Source organism: Carcharhinus amblyrhynchos, chromosome 29, assembly GCF_965287045.1.
Source record: "Carcharhinus amblyrhynchos chromosome 29, sCarAmb.v2.hapA, whole genome shotgun sequence".
In the NCBI taxonomy this organism is placed as follows: Eukaryota; Metazoa; Chordata; class Chondrichthyes; order Carcharhiniformes; family Carcharhinidae; genus Carcharhinus; species Carcharhinus amblyrhynchos.
Genome location: NC_137352.1, coordinates 20,985,566 through 21,002,614, shown reverse-complemented (window position 1 = coordinate 21,002,614; position 17,049 = coordinate 20,985,566). Strand labels below are relative to the sequence as shown.

The 17,049-nt window shown below is 41.8% G+C and overlaps 1 protein-coding gene across 1 annotated transcript in view; it reads right to left on the bottom strand.

Annotated features, from left to right (window-relative positions):
* igsf9bb (immunoglobulin superfamily, member 9Bb) overlaps window positions 1–17,049 on the bottom strand; it is a 660,581-nt gene that overhangs the window by 47,804 nt on the left and 595,728 nt on the right. Inside the window, exons 14-16 of the mRNA XM_080214744.1 lie at window positions 9,369–9,595; window positions 5,269–5,353; window positions 3,830–3,991 (exon numbers count right to left, since the gene is read on the bottom strand). Of these exons, the coding sequence (XP_080070870.1) occupies window positions 3,830–3,991; window positions 5,269–5,353; window positions 9,369–9,595 (474 nt within the window). The remainder of the gene's footprint in view (window positions 1–3,829; window positions 3,992–5,268; window positions 5,354–9,368; window positions 9,596–17,049) is intronic.

Sequence of the window (17,049 nt, the reverse complement as noted above, 5' to 3'; positions counted from 1 at the left end):
TTGTATAGCTATTCTTTCATCGTCACTGGATCAATACTCTCGAATTCCCTATACCGAATGCTGGGGAAACACCAAAAAGCACAAGGGGTTTAAGGGAATTGGTTCACCACCAGCTTCTCACACAACTAGTGATTGGCAATAAATGTGCCCTTGCTGGAACTCCCCACTGAGGACCAGTAAATAAACCCAGAACCGATGGGAAGTGCACCTGGAACAGTAACTCCAAAATTACTGCTCTGTAACAGTATAAATATCTCAGGTTTTAGGCTTAAATATCAAATTTTAAGCATTATAAAATGCATGAAATATCTTCCTTTTTTTCCCAAAAGAGTTGAAATAAAAACAGTGCAGTTATTTTCATTTCTGATTCCGGCACACAACTTTTTTTTAAATCTACTGAAAAGGAAGAATCTTTCATTGTTAAATAACCTGTTAATGATGTCAAGATTTAATTGAAAATAAATCTCTTCACTTCTGTCCTCTGTCAAATGATTGATTGTAATGTGAACAAGGACTTAACTGGCAGTCTACACCATAACTCAGCAATCACGCTTCGTTTCATATGGTTTGGATTTTGATAAAATGCTGCAATGTTGTGCATCTATAATTGTGTTCAAATTCTCAGTAGCAGGGCCCAGCCAACCTAACCTAGCTTTTTCTCGTTTTGCACTGTCGCTGAATACAAAACCAGAAAATAAGATAAAAGTTGAAGTATTTCAAATATCGGATTGTTGGGGACTTCTTAACTGCTTCTATCAAGAGTACACTTTCCATTAAACAGAAAGCAAGTAAAACCATCTATTTGCTGTAATTATTTTCATTTGGAAACATAATAGATGATCACTGGATAAAAACTCACATCCATTGTTATTAAAGGCACCTACAAGTTGACAAGTAAAAATACTTTCATCTATCTCACGCCATTTATGACCTCAGGAAGTCCCAAGGCACCTTACAACCAATTAAGTACTTCTGAACTGTCGTCACTTTTGTGAAATAGAAAAAATAGTAGCTAATCCTGATTCTCTTTACCAATCTGACTGCCCTAGTTTTCTCTTGTTCTTCGTACCTTTTCACCTAATTCTAGTTCCTGTGTAGTGCTTTAGATGTGTGATAACCTAATGATCTGCGTGGGGAATTACTAATTGACCTCCCAGTTGGAATCGTTGAATATGAGCTCCCTGGTGAATGGTAGATCTCGAGTGAGTCCATTATCCTTTTAAGTTGGGACCTGATGTGTCTACCATAGGCTTGTGGTTATTGTTTATTTTCATTTTGTGCAATAAAATTTAGATACATTTTTGAACTGTAAAGGAATTAAGGGTTACGGTGACCGGGTGGGTAAGTGGAGCTGAATCCATGAAAAGATCAGCCATGATCTTATTGAACGGTGGAGCAGGCTCGAGGGGCCAGGTGGCCGACTCCTGCTCCTAGTTCTTATGTTCTTAAAGTACAATTCCTTCACAGCCGACTTCTGAACTTGTTATAAGATGGTAAAGATCAATTGTTCCAAATGGCTCGCTACAAGGTCATTGGATATGAATGTGTGTCTGAGGGGGCCTTCTGATGGAGGAATACCCCACTACCTGCCTAAGATTGAGGATGAGAACAATTTGCAGTTTCCGATCCTCTGTCATCAGGTGTCCGCTGGCCTAAAAATTGAGGCTGGCCAGGAAAAGGCCCTTACATGGTCATTAAGGGCCTTAATTGGGGCATGAATGGGCTACCCTCTCCCCTGAGGCTCTGTCTGCCCCACTGTAAAATCATGTCTGGTTTGGGGTGAGCAGGATCTTGGAGGGAATCCCCTTCATGCAACTTTACACTCCCCTCCCCACCCTGCCCTACCCCAGAACCCACTGCAGGAGGAGGGAGAATCATCATAGAACCATAGAAACCCTACAATGCAGAAAGAGGCCATTTGGCCCATTGAGTCTGCATCGACCACAACCCACCCAGGCCCTACCCCCATATCCCTACACATTTACTCGCTAATCCCTTTAACCTATGCATCTCAGGACCTTAAGGGACAATTTTGGTACGGCCAATCAATCTAACCTGCACATCTTCGGACTGTGGGAGGAAACCGGATCACCTGGAGGAAACCCATGCAGACATGGGGAGAATGTTCAAACTCCACACAGACAGTGATCCAAGCCGGGAATCGAACCCAGGTCCCAGGAGCTGTGAAGCAGCAGTGCTAACCACTGTGCTACCGTGTGGTCCCAGAGAGCGGGAGTTAAAATTCTGGCCTATGCATGTTTTAGAAATCCTATTTAAACTCCGGCTTATTTGCAGGCTGAGAGTTCAACTTTTTCACATTTCAAACCAGGCGATGGATTTGTTCAGTTCCAAAGAAGTAACAAGGAAGTGAAGAAAGGCAACCAGCTTCTTATAGACCTACTTTCAATAACACATCATCCACAATCAAAATCAATGAACTGATTGAATTAAATATAATTTTAAACAGGATACAACCTACAGAATAAAGGAAAGATGCTCCAACGATTGAACAGAAGCTGCATTAAGACAATTAGCATTTCTGGAGACTGGTTACCATGCTGAGTAAAAGGCTTTCAACTGAAGATGTCTCATGGACTGTTCCAAATTGGATTTAAGACACAGCGGTTTTTAAAGGTTAGCAACATGATAAATTATTGAGTCTTATGCAGTGAATCAAAGATTATCTGTGCACTTGCTGCCTGTAAAATCTGAAGATTCATTGCTTAGCTTTTTTTTCAGTAAAAATCTGAATTCTTTGGTCAGAACCAATACTTTTCATCCCCATTTCTCTCTTCACAGATTCCCAGAAAACGTTATGTGACCCAAAGATTGGATGAGGCTTCCAGGTTACTGCCAATATGGCCTGAATCACTTCCAGGGTCAGGAAGGGATTGGCTCAGTGGAGACGTGCATCCTTATTTCCCCCCTCTGTACTGACATTTGGAGCTGGACTTCTAGCCATCACTTGGTCTGAGATCAGAGACGGTTGGGAAATATAAATGTAATCCCACCAGCTGGCATTCCTCCTTTTTATGGAGGCAAGATAAGGGAGTGACAGGATAGCCAATTGTTCTCCAGGTCCCTGTGAGTGGTCGTGGATGGGGGGATGGTGTAGAGAGATCATTCTGTTGCCTACAGGCAGCCTCCTGAAGGTAGATCAGGGCACCAGTGCTCCACACAGGTCTAGAGGCCTTCCATACCTGCCTGTGGAGGGGATTCTTCCATACCCCCCACCAAATGCACACGCAGACGCACGCGCACACACACGCACACACACACACACTCCCTGGTCACCTAACTGCAAAAGTCATTTTTTAAAATTGAAGATCTAAATAAGGTAGAGAGAGGGTACCTCCACCTTGGCAATCCCCCTCTCTAACTTGCCTTCCTGTGTTGCCTGCTCCTTCTTTCAAGCTAGAAGGCCTCTGATTGGTGACCGAGGTTTGAGAGCCCACCTGCTGTCATTTATTGGACTAGGGTTAATGAAGGGTGCACGTCAGTGAAAATCACAATGTGATTCTTGGTCCGGGTCAGAGGGAATGCATCTTGGAAATACACCCAACCTCTGTTTCTCGCCTTAGAGGGAATATTCACCTAGGCTTGCACTTAATTCCTTACTAGGTAGCATGGGTGGCATCAGGAACTTGATGGAACAAGGCTATGGAGCTATCTCCTTGTATTGCATATCTGTATTCCAATTTGATACATCGCAAACCATACTCATTGAGTGATGGAAATTGTAATTTCCAGAAAGCATAAATGCCTCGCTACAGAGTGTCACTTGTACACTTTCCTAATGAAAGCCTTTGAAAAAACAGCTCTGACTTACCCCTCTTTCTCTTATTCTTCCGCTTCCGCTGCCTGTTAACAAAGCAAGCAGCTAGGGTACTGAACAAAATGGCTGCTGCCAGGAAACAGATGGTGGCAACAATCCCAGCCACAACTGGACGGGCCAGGCCTTCCTCGGGCACTTCAGGTGGTGGAAAGACATCTAAAAAGAACAGAGAGTAAGAAAAGACTAAGCAACAATGAACTTACTGTCTTTACGTTTGAACAATCTCCAACAACCCAGAGGCCATGATTGTGGAGATGCCGGCATTGGACTGGAATGGGCACAGTAATAAGTATCACAACACCAGGTTAAAGTCCAACAGATTTATTTAGGATCACAAGCTTTCAGAGTGCTGCTCCTTCCTCAGGTGAGTGGAGAGTTGGTTCACAAACACAGCATATATAGGCAAAGACACAACTTCAAGATAGTGGTTGGAATGCGAGTCTTTACAGGCAATCAGATGTACCTTTACAGGTACGAACTGTGTGACTGGAGAGAGGGGTAATCACAGGTTAAAGAGGTATGAGTTGTCTCAAGCCAGGACATTCAGTAGGATTTTGCAAGCCCAGGCCAAATGGTGGGGGTTACATGTAGTCTGAAATGAGTCCAATATCCCAGTTGAGGCCACCCTACTGCATGTGGAACTTAGCTATCAGTTTGTACTCAGCGATTCTGCGTTGTCGTATATCTTGAAGGCCACCTTGGAGAACGCTTACCCGAAGATCGGAGGCTGAATGCCCTTGACTGCTGAAGTGTTCCCCGACTGGAAGGGAGCACTCCTGCCTGGTGATTATTGTGCAGTGTTTATCTGTTGCCGTAGTGTCTGCACGGTCTTGCTGATGTATCGTGCCTTGGAACATCCTTTCCTGCAGTGTATGAGTAGACAATGTTGACCCAGTTGCATGAGTACATACTGTGTACCTGGGGGGGTGGCGTTCTGACGTGTGATGGTAGTATCAGTGTTGATGATCCGGCACGTCCTGTAGAAGTTGCCATGTCAGGGTTGTGTGTTTTTGTGGTCGCTGTTCTTCTGAGGGCTGGGTAGTTATCTGCAAACAATAATCTGAGGTTGTTTGAAGGCAAGTAGTGGGGGGTGTGGGGATGGCCTTGATGAGATGTTCGTCTTCATCAATGACATGTTGAAGGCTCCAAAGAAAATGTCACAGTTTCTCCGCTCCGGGGAAGTACTGGACGATGAAGAGTACTCTGTCAGTCGTGTCCTGTGTTTGTCTTCTGAGGAGCTTGGTGTGGTTTTTCACTGTGGCACGTCTTTCTTTGTGAACTAACCTCCATTTAACTGATGAAGGAGCAGCGCTCCGAAAGCTCATGATTCCAAATAAACTTGTTGGACGTTAACCTGGTGTTGTGAGACTTCTTACTGAACCCTGAGGCCAACAGAGCTTCCATCCTTTAGAAGGGACATGTGTGCGTCTCACCTGAACTAGAAACCCCAACAATGTTACTTGGCTCACTGATCAGGTCCTGCATGACAGCCATCACACGAAATTCATACCAGGAGTCCTGACAAAAAGAGAAAGAAAAAATCTGCACCTCATTTCTGTCATTTGGGTAAAGTAGCACAGTTGCTGATGAATGGGAAAGATGGAAAGAACAGTGGGGATGACAACACAGTAAGAGTCATGAGAAGGGATCAGGAAAAGAAACTTGCAGGATATGGCTAAATAAATGCAAAATGTTTCAATAATTGTATGAGGTAAAGTGGGTGATTTGGGTCACTGCATGTTCTCCCCGTATCTGTGTGGATTTTCTCCCGTTTCCTCCCACAGTCTGCAAGACATGCAGGTTAGATGCATTGGCCATGCTAAATTGTCCCTCAGTGTACCTGGACAGGCATCCAAGTGTCAAGACCAGGGGACTTTGACAGTGACTTCATTACAGTGTGGGTAAACCTACTTGTGACACAAATAAACAAACTATAAGAAGAGGGACTCACCAAAGTTAATTAAAAAAATAACAGTAATGAAGAAAATAATGGCAGTGGAAGTTAAAAATCCCCAGAAGCAGACAGTTTGCATTCCAGGGTTTAAAGGATATAGGTGAGAATATTGCAGATACTCGTCTGGTGGTATCATAGAATCATACAGAAGGAGGCCATTTGAGCCTGCACCAACAATAATCCTACCCTATTTCCCTCGCCCCGCATATTTACCCTGCTAATTCCACCAAAACTAGGGTCAATTTAGCATGGCCAATCCACCGCACATTTTTGGATTATGGGAGGAAACCAGAGCACCCAGAGGAAACCCACACAGACACAGGGAGAACATGAAAACCCTACACAGACAGTGACCCATTTGAACCCGGGTCCCTGGCACTATGAGGCAGCAGTGCTAACCACTGGGCCACCGGCCACCTGGTATAGAACTTGAGTATCGCTGAAAAATATACATGCTCTCTAAGCTTCTCATTTTGCATAGATCACAAGTTTATCATCCTCATGTCCACATATTGCACCTTTTTCAATGAAACTGAAGCTTGGGGGACAGTCATTACCTGGTTCATTCTGCATGGCAATGCCCTGACCAATGAGGGTCAATGTGCCTTGTTTGAATTTGAACATAAACTTGGCAGTTAACTGCTCCCTGCTGCATTCTCCATGGCAATGCTTCTACCAATAAGTTACTGCCAGCCAATCCAGACTCTCGTCTCATGCAGTATAAATTGTTGTTATCTTTATTATTGGTATTCTGTCCTGATGAGTGCAAAGTGAAAAGCTTAGACAGCATGTCTTTTTTTTCAGCGATATTGCAGGCTGTCTAACCATAACCTCCCAAAGTTTTCTCGCTTTGATGACCATTCATTTAATTTTGAAAATTGTGCAGACCACTCCACCTATTATGAAAGGTGGGAAAGAAGGAACTCAGGGAAATTTAAACCAGTTTGCTTAACATCTATTCACGGGAAATTGCTAGAGTCCATAATTAAGAATAAAGTTATTGAATGTTTTGAACATTTTTAGCTGATCAGCATGGATGTGTAAAGTGTAGATCATGTCTGATAAGCCAAATGTTTCAAGAAGTGACTGATATAATGGTTAGGGGAATATCTAAGAATTATATTTATGTGGATTTCCATCAGGCATTTGATAAAATCCATCAGAAGAGATTTAGCTAAAGTGGAGCTCATGAATTAATGACCTATTTAGGAAATTGGCTGAGGACCAGAACACACGAGAGTTGGGATAATGTGCAAATAATTCTTATTGGCAGGATGTGACTAGTGATGTCCTGCAAGGATCTGTCCTGGGCTCTCAACTATTCACCATATTTATTAATAACTTAGAAAATCAAACAACAAATCCAAATCAGCCAAAAACACAATGACAGGCAGCATTTGAAGAAGTGTAAATGGAAGCATAAAATTGCAAAGAGGACTTGGTGGATTAAGTGAATGGATTTCAGTTCAGGCAAATGTAAGATTATCACTTTGGAAATAAAAGTGTTAGAAGAGGGTGTTTTCGAAATGGTGAAATGCTGGGAGCCATGGAAGTCCAAAGAGACTGGGGCGGGGAAGCGGAAGGGAGGATGTGGGGAGAGGGACGGGGGTTTCCAGGTACAAAGATTGTCACAATGTCATGTGCAGGTCCAGAAAATAATCAAAAAGATTTATAGAAAATTATGTGGTGGACTGAATTATGAATTAGTTCAACACAAAGCCCTGATTAGACCACACCAGGAGGAGTGTGAGCAGTTCTGAGCACCACACCTTAGGAAGGATATTTTGACCTCGGATGAAATGCATCTTAGATTTATCTGAATGATACCTGGACTGTGAGGATTAAACTACATGGTGAGATTACATAAACTAGTGTTGCATTCCCTGGAATTTAGAGTGTTAAGGGGCGATTTGATCAAAGGTTTTAACATACTAATGGGAACAGATAAAGTAGATAGAGGGAAACTCTTTCCACTGGGTGGGGCATCTATGGCTAGGGGTGTAGAACTATACAAACGTTATGGTGCAGAAGGAGGCCATTCAGCCCATTGTGTCTGTGCCATCCAAAAAGAGAAAGCAGAAACTAGCGGCTCATTTTGATCTCACTTTATACACTACAGTCTGCAAATTAGAGTCAGATCATTTTTAGGAGTAAGTTAGCAAATAACTTAATGTACAAAAGGTGGTAGAAGGCTGGAACTCTCTTTGGCAAATGGCAAACGTTGCTACATCAATTATCCATAAAATAAATGGATGTTTGTTAACCAAAGGTGTAAAGGGATATTGGAAAAACAATGATAGATGAATTTTGGCTGCAGATCAGCTGTGAACTCATTCAATGGACAAGCAGGCTTGAGGATTAAATGATTCATCTAGGAAACAAAAATGGAAAATAACGTGTTTTGTCACAAATATTTGATTTTACTTTGCAAAATTCACCTAAAGCCACCCCTCCCAGCCTGACCTGTCAAGAGATTGATGCCAGGGTTAGTCAACAACTCTGCTATTATTGTATTATGTCAGGCTGTTTGAAGGCAAATGAGATGTATTTTGGTCTGTTATTATCAAGCAACTGCTATGCTTCTCTCTGCCTCTGAGCTGCATACACTGCAGCAAGCACGAGAGCAAGCCTTTGCAATGTCACTTTGCCACACATCACCATGGAAACGGGGTCGGTCTGCAGATGGGTGCAGAAGCAGTTCAACTTAGTTTTCCAAGTGGATAAGCACTTATGAATAATTTTATTCCCTTGTTTTGACAATACTGGACAGCCTATCCAGACTCAGAGCAATAGTTTTTGAGGCTTTTCTGCACAGAAATGAGGTTGGCAGCCCCCTCCCCATTTCTGAATAAGGGTGAATGACTGACCTACTCCTGCCATTGCTGTGGCCACTGCAATCTTCCCTTGGGTGTCTCGGGTGGGTGGCTTATTTAAAACGATACAGGTAGCAGCCTGTTTACCTTATTAAGGGAATACAGGAAGGATCACCTGGTCTGCTCAGAATCAACAGCCATTCGAGCCAAAGAAGAGCTGGCAGGTAAGTTTTTGGTCATTCTTGTGGGACCAGGAGGTGCAGCCGTGCTTCTCCAGGCTCTCTGAGACCTGGCCCAGTCCACTGTTCCTCTGGTTCCCCCCTACATTAACCTCTCCTTTTCAGGATCAGGAACCAGTCAGGGTGCCCAATATTCTGGCAGATCCTTGCTGCACTAAACTTCATAAACAATTGATTTTTTTAAAAATATATTCATTCACGGGACATGGGCAGCATTTATTGCCCATCCCTTATTGCCCTCCTTCAGAAGGCAATTGAGTCAACCACATTGCTGTGACTCTGGAGTCACATGTGGGCTGGACTAGGTAAAGACAGCAGATTTCCTTCGCTAAGGGACAAGTGGAGCAAAACATATATGGATAACTTTGCTTGGTAATTGAAAATAATTGCAGGGTGATTGAAAAGAAAATATTAATGCATTAGGCGATCAGCATTATTTAATATTCACTTCAAAATATTTACTCTGTTCGTCCAGCCACCGAGAATTTTGTTTAGATCGTTTTAGAAAAGGATTGGCAATGACTTACCAGAGATAACTCCTTGGTCAGCAGCTCAGTTTCAGTGCCTGGTATTGCATCGTCTAGAATTTCCCACTTATCTCCCAGACGGAATTCCATGATATAATGGTCAATTGGATAGCTATGGTTGGCCGGTGAGAGCCAAGACAGCAACACTCCTTGGTGTGTTCGATTGGCTGTTAGGCACCTTGGTGGAGAAAGCAGCACCAGTGGTTCTCGGGTCGTAACAGGGAAAGCTGAAAGAATAATCAAGGTGATAAACTTGTGCGCTGCACGTAACATGAAGCACTCCTCAAAGCTGCTGGTCAACGCACGGCCCTTGACACGCATTACTCATTTTACTGCTCGGAAACCCATTATTGCTCACATATTTCCACCACGTGTTTTGCTGCCCTATTTTTGTTGGGCCACTATTATCATTGGGAATGATGGCTAAGCAGGATTGTCGAATGTTTGTTCGGACTACCAATGTTCAAATGAATTTAAGTTGAATCTAACTTTTGTCTTAATCCTTTACTGTCTGATCTGAAGCTTAGACAATTATTTTAAAGTTTATTTAATAGTCACAAGTTGGCTTACATCAACGCTGCAATGAAGTTACTGTGAAATTCCCCTAGTCGCCTCAATGCACCTAACCAGCATGTCTTTCAGAATTTGGGAGGAAACGGGAGCACCCGGAGGAAACCCACACAGACACGGGGAGAACATGCAAACTCCACACAGTCAGTGACCAAGCTGGAATTGAACCCAGGTCTCTGGCGCTGTGAGGCAGCAGTGCTAACCACTGTGCCATGTGCCAAATTGTACTCATGGTTTTAATTTTATTTCAAAAACACAGCAAGTGCGTAATGTCCTGAGCAGCTGTAATAAAATATTTTAGAAAGCTTTCATATAAAAAAGTAAACAAAATCAAAGCCTGGTACAGCTCCCAAGCTTTCAATGGGTTAAAAACATTTTTCTTCCTTCATGGGATTGGGGCATTGTTGGCTCGGACAGCATTTGCTGCCCACCCCTAATTGCCATTGAACTGAATGTTTTGCTCAGTCATTGCAGAGTCGACCACAGATTTGGAGTCACTAAAATGAAAAATTATTAAAAAATCCAGGCAGATCAGAGGTTTAAGTATAATTTCAACATTGTGAAATTATATCTGTGAGAAGAATGTTGCTTAGTTGGAACTGAAATAACACTAAGTTAGAAAGTTGCTAGGCTGGGCAAGATGGCAGATATCCTTCCCTAAAGGCCATTCGTGAACCAGAACCATTTTTAGAACAATCAATATTACCTCGCTGATCAGCATTACTGAAAGATTTAATATTCCATTTAACGACTGAATTTAAATTACACCAGCTGCCATGGTGAGATTTGAACCCATGTCTCCAGAGTGTTAGCCTGGGCTTCTGGATTGCATATTTGCATTACGCAATCATGCCATGGAACTCTGAGCCACGTGGGCCATAATGATCCAACCTCCAAATGGATCTTCAGCCAATCTCAACTGGGGTCCAAATTGCCTTCGAGATATTTGAACAGGAAAATTCACCCAGGTTTAGACCTTATTTTGCAATGTGTGTTTTAGGCATTGAATACAGACAAGACTTGGCACTATTTTAGCACTTGCCTGACATGATATAAAATTCTGCCAAACCTCATCACCTGTAGCATAAACCTAAATTTTTAAACATTTCCCTTAAGCATTTAAAAATTTAGCTTCATCCTACAGGCAGTCAGTATGTCTGGAGGGAATATAGCTCAGATGCTTGGAGGGTAGGATAAATATTCATTTTGGTCATGAAGTGTTTACTAATAGGAAACTAATGGACTTTTCACAAAAAGGGCCCTGGGATTTTTGATTAAAGGAATGGAATGTGGGTTTAGGTAGGCAGAGTCATGTAATTATGTGGTTCATGGGAGGAGCTAGGTCTGCAGGAGAGAGAAACAGCTTTTCAGTTCTAGCTGGGAATTGTTTGAATGCAAGAGTTCTACAAGCTGCACTGAAGCTCATTTTCTCTCTGAAAGCTTCAAGGCTGTCCACATTCATTATAGCAAGTATATTTATGTTTGCTAACTGTATTTAAAGTGGCATCTGTAAGAGGGATGTTGCTTATTTGGAACTGAAACAATGATAAGTTAGAAATTAAACACGGGTAGATAGGTTTTTGGTAGGCAAGGGGATGAAGGGTTATGGGGAGAAAGCGGGAAAGTGGAACTGAGCCACTTCAGATCAGCCATGATCTTGTTGAATGGCGGGGCAGGCTCGAAGGCCTAGATGGCCTACTCCTGCTCCTATTTCGTATGTTCTTATAAAGCTGTTTCCTTTCATTTTTAAATATTGTTCAACTATTAATAGTTCAGCTGTTTCATTTATTAGAGTTAGATTTAAACTGTGTTACTAATTAAGTTTTTTTTCCATAAAAGATCCCTCATGTATCAGTGGAATTGCTCCTGGAGTGAAGCATTGTATCCTCACATTTAATTAGAAAAATGTTTGGGATCTAATCTGGTTTCATAATATATCTTGGGGTCCTGGTCTAGTACCCTAACACAAAACACCTAATAATAGTCCCAGAACAAATTTAATGACTAACAATATGAAAGTCAATATTGTGACATGACTGATTGATCATGGGAGGATTGCTTATCCTATGATAGTACTTATATCTCTCACCTTAGATACATCCTCATGACTAGTCTAGCTGATCACTGTGAGGCAGACAGGAAGGAGTGTGCAGGAGGTCAGGATACTGTGAGCCATATTTGGAGGAGGATGTAACAGTTTGGGATCACAGTTAAGTTAATAACTTGTCAGGGCTGCATGATATTAAAGGAGGCAAAGGTGTAGTAGTATTGTCGCTGGACTAGTAATCCAGGGACCCAGGGGAATCTTCTGGGGATCTGGGTTCAAATCCCACCATGGCAGATAGTGAAATTTGAATAAAATAAAAACCCAGAATGAAAAGTTTAACAATGACCATGAAACCATTGTTGATTGTCATAAAGACCTATTTGTTTCACTAATGTCTTTTAGGGAAGGAAAATCTGCTGTCTGGTCTACATGTGACTCCAGATCCGCACTTAAATGCCCACAGGGATGGGCAATAAATGCTGGCCCAGCCAGCGATACCCACATGCCATGAACAGATTTTAAAAAATGCATGCAAGGGCATTGCAGAAAGTGAAAATAGAAATTGTGAAGTCACTGGTTGTAATTTTCAGTTTTCCTTAAACTCAAGGTGGTGCCAGAGGATTGGAGAATTGCAAAGCTTACACCCTTGTTCAAAAAAGGGCATTAAAATAAGCTCAGCAACTACAGGTTTAACATTGATGGTGGGAAGGCATCTAGAAACAATAAATGGAACGAGAACAGTATTCACTTGGGCGCATGGGAGTTAATTAAGGAAAGTAAGCATTTTTTAAGGTCAAGTTTAAATAACTTGCTTGATGAGATTATCAAGAGGGTTGATGAGGATAATGCTGTCAATGCCACGTACATACATTTCCAAAAGGCATTTGATAAAGTGCCACACAATGAGGTTTAGTGAGTAAAGTTAGAATTCACAGAACAAAAGGGATAGTCGCAATATGGATACAAAATCGCATGAGTGACAGGAAACAGACAGTAACAGTGAATGGTTGTTTCTCAGGCTGGAGGAAGATTTATAGTGGAATCAGTGTTAAGACCCCCGTTCTTCCAGATATAATGATCTAGACCTTGGTGTACAGGGCACAATTTCAAAATTTGCAGATGGCATGAAACTTGGACGTATTGTGAACCATGTGGGATGGTGTAGAACTTTGAAAGGAATGGATAGGTGGTGGGATATTTCAGACAAAATAAAGGGGCAGCATGGTGGCACAGTGGTTAGCACTGCTGCCTCACAGCCCCAGGGATCCGGGTTCAATTCCAGGCTTGGGTCACTGTCTGTGTGGAGTTTGCACATTCTCCCCATGTCTGTGTGGGTTTCCTCCCACAGTCTGAAAGACATGCTGGTTAGGTGCATTGACTCGAACACGTGCCAGAGTGTGGCGACTAGAGGTATTTCACAGTAACTTCATTGCAGTATTAATGTAAGCCTTACTTGTGATTAATGAATAAACTTTACTTCAAAAGGTACAATTCTAAAGGAAATGCAAATGCACAAGGCACTGGATGTATATGTGCATTGATCCAGTGTCCGAGGGTGACAGCACAGGTTGAGAATGCGGTAACTAAAGCATACAGCACCCTGGGCTTCTTTAATAGATGTGTAGAATACAAAAGCAAAGAAGATCTACTGAACCTGTATCGAACACTGCTTTCGTTTCATCTGAAATATTTCATCCAGTTCTGGGCACCACACTTTAGGAAAGGTGTGAAGGTGTTAGAGAAGATGCAGAAAAGATTCTTATAAATGGTTCCAGGGATAAGGAACTTCAGTTATGTAGAAAGATGGGAAAAATTGGACTGTTCTCCACAGAGGAGAGAAGGTGATATTTGATAGAGGTTTTCAAAATCATAGGGGACCTGGGCATAGTAGGCAGGAAGAAGGAAGAAGAACCAGAGGGAGCAGAAATAAGACACTTGGCAGATTAAAGCCAATATGACTCTTCTAAGTTGAAGCACAGCATTCAATACTAACAAAAATTTCAGAGGAAACCTTTTCAATTGCTGGATTATAGCATATTGGGACAAGCTTTCCAAAAGACTATGTGAACACTGAATAAAGCCCTGGAGAAAAGCTTCAGAGTATGCTTGGATATTTAGTTATCAGCATTGGCTCACTAGTATCAGTTAGCCATCAGACACAGAAAATCATAGGCTCAATGCAGGTCTTGAGCACATAATTCAGGCTGCGTTACCAGACATGCTAGCTCCTGGATATTAAACTCAGTGCATTTCTGCCTTCTCAGAAGGACATTAAATATATCGTGGCACTACTTGAACATGGACTGTTTGAACAAGAGCGAGGGAAATTCCCTGAAGCAAATAATTATCTCTCTAGCAACATCACTGGAGCAGTTTATCTGGTCATTTATCTCTGCTGTTTGTGGGATTTTGCTTTGGGAAAGTTAGCGATCACATTTCTTGCATTACAATAGCAACTACAGTTCAGAAATGCTTATTGCCTGTGAAACACATTGGAACAGCTTTAAGGTGTGGCAGGCAGTGTAAAATTGCAAGTTCTTTACATTTATACAGAAAATTATTTAAATCAATTGATAGAAATTACAGTGAAACAAACGGATAAAGTGAGCATAGAAAAAATACATTTAAAATCTGCATCATTTATTCACTTTTTAAAGTCTAAAGTTTATTTATTACTGTTACAAGTAGGCTTTAGCACTGCACTGCAAATGAAGTTATTGTGAAAATTCCCTTGTCGCCACACTCTGGTGCCTGTTCAGGTACATTGAGGGAAAATTTAGCATGGCCAATGCACCTAAGCAGCACGTCTTTCAGACTGTGGGGAGAAAACTGGAGCATCCAGAAGAAATTCAAGCAGACACGGGGACAATGTGATGACCCAAGCTGGGAATTGAACCCAGGTACCTGGTGCTGTGAGGCAGCAGTGGTAACCACTGTGCCATCGTGTCACCCCACCCCATAGAAAAGGGGTAGTACGATGCATTGGGGTAGAAGTTAAATGCAATTTCTAAATCAGCCAAATGAAACCTGCCCTAACTTGGCAATCCATGGGCACTAAAGAATAAGTTGAGCTCTTGTGGAAATTGTATCCCAATTTAGTCTTTCATGAGCATTGTTGGTAATTTATTTGCTTTAATTAGGGAAACACAGCAAAACCTATTGGATGAGTAATGCAGTCAGGTCATTGCGCTCCACATAATTAAATGGTACGTATGTACAATTCTGGGAAATTTTATTCTGATGATCCCCATTAAATGTCCAATCACGGACCAATGTCACAACACTACTAAACACAGGATTTAAATATGCATTATAACGTGTTCAGTATCATGGGGTCATTGGCTCATGTTTCTCATTAAGGTGAGTAAGCAAACCGAATACTGAAGTGCTGAGTCAGGGCTAGGTGTACATTTACCCTGAGCTGTTATCACATCTTTATCATTATCATAGAATCATAGAATCCCTGTAGTGTAAAAGGAGGTAATTTGGCCCATCAAGTCTCCACCAACAACAATCCCACCCGGACCTTGTCCCCATAGCCCCATGTATTTACCCAGCTACTCCCCCATGGCCAATCCAGCTAATCTGCACATCCTCATGAGCACTCAAATCCCCACTGATTCCAAACACAAGTTCAGTTATTTAGTCTCCAGAGCTACAATTCTTTGAGGTGTAATTTTATGACCATGGGTATATCATTCGTGCAGAGTATTGAGTATTAAATGAAAATAATAAAACATCCCAGTGTTTGTTTCAGTCTTACTGATATTTACTGTTTAATAAACTGATATAGTTATCGATTGACATTTTCATTTTTAGAAAAGGAGCAGTCTTTATCACAGATACTGGAGCTCAGGAAGCGGCTATTCAGCCCAATGTATTTGTGCTAGTATCTATACTAACTCCTATTTCCTATCTTTCTGAATAGTCTTGCCTCAGATCCTTTTACATATTTGCCATATCCAAGTCCCTTTTAAATAATGTGACAGTCTTGACCTCAATCACCCTCAGGTGAAGTATTTCATTTCTAATCATTCTCTGAGTGAAAACATTTCTTCTAATTTCTCTGTTGTCCTAATGATAATCAGAGAATAGGGTCACAGAATGGTACAGCACAGAAGGAGGCTATTCAGCCCATCTAGCTCAGGAATCCCATTCCCTTGCCCTTTTCCAGTAGCCTTGCTTTTTCTTTTCATTGCAGATGCTTATCCAATTCCTCTTTGAAAGCCCGATTGTATCTATCTTTACTATTCTGTCAGGAAGAAGTACTCCAGATCCTAACCACTCACTGCATAAAAAGGTTTTTTCCCCATGTTGTCATTGGTTCTCTTGCCAATCGTTTTCAATCGGTTTCCTCTGGTTCTTGATGCTTCTACCAATGAGGACAATTTCTTTCTATCCATTCTGTCCAGACACCATGTAATTTCTATCAAAACTTCTCTCCTCTAAGGAGGATGACCTCAGCTTTTCCAATCTATCCAAGTAACTGAGGTCCCTTATCCCTGGAACCATTCTTGTGAATCTTTCCTGCCACCCCCTCAAAAGCCTTTATATCCTTCCTAATGTGCTATGCCCTGAATCGGACAGAATATCCCAGTAGTTTTGCTGTTTCTTCTGTTCTGAAGCAGCTTCACATTGCGTTTGGAATGTTGGCTCAGGTTTTCTCTCTCTCTGCAGACACCGACCCCTGGCCCCCCCGATCTGTTTGGTTTTTTCCCTGCACTTTCTCTTTATATCTTCCTTGCTTTCAGTCTATGCCTCTATTTGTAAAGACCCTTATGCCTTTTATAACCACTTTCTCACCCTACCTATTGACCTTCAACAATTTTGTGCACGTGTAGAGTTGAAGTTTCCTACGGGTGCTGAGAACTCAATATTGGGACATAAGTGGTCTCGAACACTTGCTTGTCCTGATGGACTGTGACGATGAAAGGTCATCGACCTGAAACATTAACTTTCTTTTTCTCTCCACAGATGTTGCATGTCCCAGTGAATATTTTTGGTATTTTCCGTTTTATTTCAGATTCCAGCATCAACAGCTTTTTTCTAAGTATGAATTTGATA